This window comes from Mya arenaria, chromosome 3 (genome assembly GCF_026914265.1).
Source record: "Mya arenaria isolate MELC-2E11 chromosome 3, ASM2691426v1".
NCBI classification, from domain to species: Eukaryota; Metazoa; Mollusca; class Bivalvia; order Myida; family Myidae; genus Mya; species Mya arenaria.
Genome location: NC_069124.1, coordinates 9553104 through 9558411, shown reverse-complemented (window position 1 = coordinate 9558411; position 5308 = coordinate 9553104). Strand labels below are relative to the sequence as shown.

The following is a 5308-nucleotide window of genomic DNA, read 5'->3' as shown; positions in this document are numbered from 1 at the left end:
CAAAAAAAACATAGTAATTAGCTGAATACTTATTTTCCTTCCGGTGGCGGTGGTCAGTGAGTAATTTGTATACCCTTGTAAAACAAAAAAAACAACTTTTGTTACTTGTTAAAGCGAGGGTAACAATAAACTTCATATTTAAGGAATGTCGCAACGTGGAATGTCCCGCTCATTGACAGGAACAGCCACGATAAGTGTGTTTAGTATTATATTATATGTATTATTTCTATTTGATATTCTATTCGCGCTCCATTTCTACTCCATATGAGCAAACACTGGCACTCCCCCCCCCCCCCAATCTTTGTTTTGAGGTGTTTTTTATTGGATCACATTGTGTTAGGAAGTGATGCACCGTCATAAAAACAAAATAAATGACATTTTTACTTCATGCGATGGTGTCTTATGTTCTCCACACAACTGCGACCATTAAACCCAGACAAACATATTATGAATTAAGACTGAAAAACAGTGCCGGAATAACATTTATTTAAAAAAAATTAGACATATCGTACTAAGGCATGCATGTACAATCACAGATTCTTTCTTCATCCAATTATTTCCAACATATTCGAAAAGTCTTATGTTTACAATATTTAATTTAATGAAACAATATTTGAATTTATAAAGATACATCAGTTTGTTTGTTTTCAGAGTGTTCATCGCGAGTTCAGTGGAGAAAAGCAATCCCCAGAAGATCACCCAATAACTATTGGGTTGGAATGGCATCTTTGAGTACACTTGGGCGAATAGTCAGTAGTTTCGCAAAATGTAGCATTGCAAAGAATGTCAAGTCCCTCGCGGTTAGTTGAATATTCAAAGTCCTGGAACACAAATGTCGTTTCGTGGGCTGATTGGGAGATAATGTGTGTGTTGGTGTCCGTCTCACATCTGTAATTAAAGACACAAACGAGGGTCATTAAAATACGTAGACACTGTCAAATCAAATATTTGATAGAGGTAATAGTATATAAATATCATATGGCAGCAGGTGTGACAATGATATTGTCAACCCGAGAGCGGAATGTCATCCGACGCGTTATTTTATCATACCAATCAAAATAAACTACATAAAATAGTTTTAAAATGAATTTAATTAAACAAGTTTAACAAGGAAAACAAAATATAACATTATAAAGTAGTTATATCTAGAGCAAAAGTTCACTGTTAATTATGCTAAAATTCCTTCAAAACAGTTTTCCGATGTTTTGTGTACACATTGAATAGTGACGTCACTGTTAAATGTGTATAAGGGAGACAATCACGTCGTGATTTAGCTAGAATATTGAAGCAGTTATATGCCCTTATATGACATTCAAAATGTCACTGCCGTCATATGACCAGACAGTGAATTTTCGCTCGGTCACGTGTCAAAAAGGTTGAAAATGTTTCTGATAGTCAAAATGTCTCTTTTTCGGGTAATGATTTTACCATTGTAGACAAAAATGAGGTATAATAATTATAGTTATACATATTACTGATATTGACAGAATCTTCTCAATAAGTGTGCCAAATTTCAATCAGCACTTTAAAACTGAAATGTTTACTGAAATAAGATTACGAAAAAAATCAAATCAAATTCTACTTCTCACTTCAGTAATAAAAACTTGATTCTCAGAAAGTGTGGTGCATATTGGTTTTTTATCTTTAATATCTTACCAAAAATACATTATATCTTTCAGTCACAAAGTTTGATAGCATTCTTCGAATGTATATATGTTCAATCTCTAAAACATTTACATACAACCCCATTGTATACCAGTCTATATTTTATAGCCTATTATTGTTAAAATAATTATCAAAATACCTAAATGTCAATGATTATTTTTCTGGCAGTATCTGTTCAATTTATAAAATCACCAAATAGTTTGCTACGGCGTCAAACATTTAATAACTAATTTAGAAAGTCGGCGTATTTTTGCATGGCCCTCCTACATACATTTGACAAGAACATAGCGAGTTCTTTTTTTAAGACAGAATACATAATAACTTAGATATTTTAGATATTTTAGAACAGTAGCATGCACGCATTCCTCGAACAGGTTTTAATCCCACAGAACAAGAGCAAGCTTTTATTTATATAAGTTGTGTTATGTTATAATTTTGAAAAGATTCTGAGACTTTAAAATAAATAAGTTTTTTTAAGAATCACGATAATCTAAGGAATAATACTTTGTGTATTTTGTAAGTTAAGTAAAGTTTAAGAACTGATGTTTCGATAATTTAGGCGTGCCATTGGTTCATTGGACATAATTTACTCACCCATCTTTTATGAGGAAATAGTCCATAGACGAATCTGAGGTCTTTGGAGGTTTGATGTAGCAAGTGTGCAAACGCAGTTTAATGTTCCAATCCGGTACAGTGGTGTACACCTTAGCATAGACCTGGTCACCAACATGGGCATGTAGTGGGTTACCAGAAATAGGCTCCCTGAAGTTTGCATCTTTATAAAACGCCATGCTGATATTGTTGTGTATTGTGAAGTTGACATGCTGGTGAATTGTTTCATGATGCACATGCGATGAGGCTGCTTCCGTCCGCTTTACGTCGCACTCAACAGTTAAAGTAAATACGTGTTGTCGTATTACAAACGGATTGTTTGTATCAAATATGGCATATATCAAGTCGTTTGTGTACACTATATTATCTGGTTCCGTCTGAAATTAAGGAACATACAAACTGTGTCGTTGAATGGTGTGACAAGCGTGAGGCAGGGTACCCAAACACTAGCGTTTCCCCCAGTTAAACAATATTCTTCTCAAACCGTTTCATGGCGGCAACCCCAACATAACAAAGAACATTCTACGCATTTATAGTTGTTTTTTGTTCTTGTTTTGTTTAAAAGTTTAGCGTCGTGTAGGCCTTGCATTTCGAAACAGGATACTTGTTTCATTTTTACCTTAATTTACCTTTCATTGGTTTCTTACAAGTGGTCTTAAATATTTTTTATATGGAGAGATGCAGATAGTTCGAAGTTTCTATAAGTAAACCCGTCCCTGCATGTTTGATGAAAAACACTTTCGATAAGTCTTACATGCATAAATATACCCACAACTAGCTCAGTCTGATAGTCTCTGTGAGGTTTTCCGGTCGAACTGTCTTTCGAGCTCTTCTACGTCTATACTCTTTATGCGTTTAGGTAGAAAATGCCACTTTTAATTGTGCAGTTTTTCACATATATTAAGTTCCCGAGGACAACATTTCATTAGATTGGATATTTTGAGTACTCGTAGAAATGCAGACGACTCAATTTATTAAAAAAGGATCCCGAAAATTAAAAATAGTAAAATGGCATATTCTATTCACCAGGCAAGATAAATGCATTTAATAGTGATAACTTACGAGCAAAAGTAAAATTTCATACGGTTTTTGTGCCAACAATGAAACTGTTTAATCAAAGCAGTTTGGTCCCTCTAAGAAGTCTTCCTCGTGTTTCAAACCAAAACAACAATTAAAACGAAACTACAAAGACAAGCCCAGAAGCAAAATAGTAAGGAACGACTTGGGTTAGAGGCACACGATTCAAGGCCTAATATACACACATCATCCAAAACAACAAAAACAAAAACAAACACTTCATCTATGTCATTTTATATATCTAGCCATGTGGAACACGTCTAGAATTTACAAATTGTATATCCCTTACCTTTCCCACAGTATTGCATTCATTGAAACCCTGTCTAAACAATAACTTGTTATCGACACTTTTTCCTTTACATGACGGATCACCGAGAAAAACATCAGTTGATTTAACTGTTGGGTAAAATATCTTCAGGGCTGACATGTTAATCAACACGTTCCATCCAGCACTCGTGCAAGTTGCGTCGATAGCAATGTTCAAATTGACAGTGTCTAGAAGAATATAAAATCATCATTTTAAACATATAAAAAATGTATATATATATTTTAATCTTTACTCTAAGATTTCGTTACTCTTGAGTTAGGAAAATGGATATGCTAAAAACATACTATACAAAAAGCACGCCGCAAGTTATAACTTACCAGGTCTTTGTGTACACACAACAGTAACAGTTTTCCAAATTCCATTTTGCATACACGTTGTCCTGTTTTCACCGAATAGTTTATATCCGTAATCGCAACTAAAGGTAGCAACGGACTGAAACTTTGAAGAGGTGACGTTTACGTGACCGTTAATAGGTGCCGAAATATTTCCACAGCCCTTAGGTTGACACGAAGTTAGGGTATTGGACCACTTGCCATTACTCTGACATTGCGTTGAATTTTCTCCATGCAAATTATAACCTGGATTGCAGCTAAACGTGGCCACAGAATGAAACTTTGTTGAAGTCAAATTGACGTTACCTTTAATTGGTGCGGTGATGTTTCCGCAGTCCTTAGGTTGACAGAATGTTTGGATATTTGACCACGTACCGTTACTTTGGCATCGTGTTGAATTGTCTCCGTGCAAATTATAACCTGGATTGCAGCTGAACGTGGCAATGGACGGAAACTTAGTGGTGGTCAAGTGGACGTTACCGTAAATTGGTGCGGCGATGTTTCCACAGTCCTCGGGTTGACAAGATGTCAAGGTGTACAACCACGTGCCGTTACGTTGACATTGTGTTGAATTGCCTCCGTGCAATTTATAACCTGGATTGCAGCTGAACGTGGCCACGGACTGAAACCTTGTGGAAGTTAAGTTGACGTCACCGTTAAATGGTCCGGTGATATTCCCACAGTCCTCAAGTTGACACGAAGTTAGGGTATTGGACCACGTGCCGTTACTCTGGCATTGCGTTGAATTTTGTCCTCGCAAAGTATAACCTTGATTGCAGCTAAACGTGGCCACGGACTGAAACTTTGTGCAGGTCAAGTTGACGTTACCGTTAATTGGTCCGGTGATATTTCCACAATCCGTCGGTTCACAAAATGTATTGTTTCGTGACCACATCCCTGTACTCTTACATCGAGTTGTATTTGGTCCATTTATGATATAACCTGGATTGCAGCTTAAAGTGGCAACGGACTCAAAACTTGTAGATTGTAATCGCACTGAACCATTCGCTGGAGCTGTGATATTTCCACAGTCTGAAGAATATGAATAATATAAACCACACAAACACGTAAAGTTTATTATCTTAAACGTTTCGGCGTAACGCCTTCATCAGAAGATATAAAATCTGAAGAAAAAAATAACGGCAATATGTAAATGACGCTTTAATCCGGGTTATATTTCGATGCGCTCCGATAGTGACCCCCCCCCCCCAACTAATGAACAGTCTTTCAACTACATGTAATATTGTGCTGCATCAATAAGCTATATTTACATATTGCGATTCGTCTATGTTTG

The 5308-nt window shown here is 36.1% G+C and overlaps 1 protein-coding gene across 1 annotated transcript; it reads right to left on the bottom strand.

Annotated features, from left to right (window-relative positions):
• Positions 1-689: 689 nt before the first annotated feature.
• LOC128225648 (CUB and sushi domain-containing protein 3-like) lies at positions 690-4909 on the bottom strand. The gene is made up of 4 exons (XM_052935560.1): positions 4321-4909; positions 3644-3849; positions 2260-2654; positions 690-888 (listed from the first exon to the last, which is right to left on the bottom strand). The coding sequence occupies exons 1-4, from the start codon at positions 4907-4909 to the stop codon at positions 696-698; spliced, it is 1383 nt and encodes a 460-aa protein (XP_052791520.1). The 3' UTR covers positions 690-695.
• Positions 4910-5308: the final 399 nt, after the last annotated feature.

Coding starts and splice junctions, on each gene's coding strand:
- LOC128225648 (XM_052935560.1), bottom strand. CDS start 4,909: ATGTGGTCACGAAACAATACATTTTGTGAACCGACGGATTGTGGAAAT. Junction 2,655..3,643: donor AATGCAATACTGTGGGAAAG/GTAAGGGATATA, acceptor CCTTAATTTCAG/ACGGAACCAGATAATATAGT. Junction 889..2,259: donor TATTTCCTCATAAAAGATGG/GTGAGTAAATTA, acceptor CTTTAATTACAG/ATGTGAGACGGACACCAACA.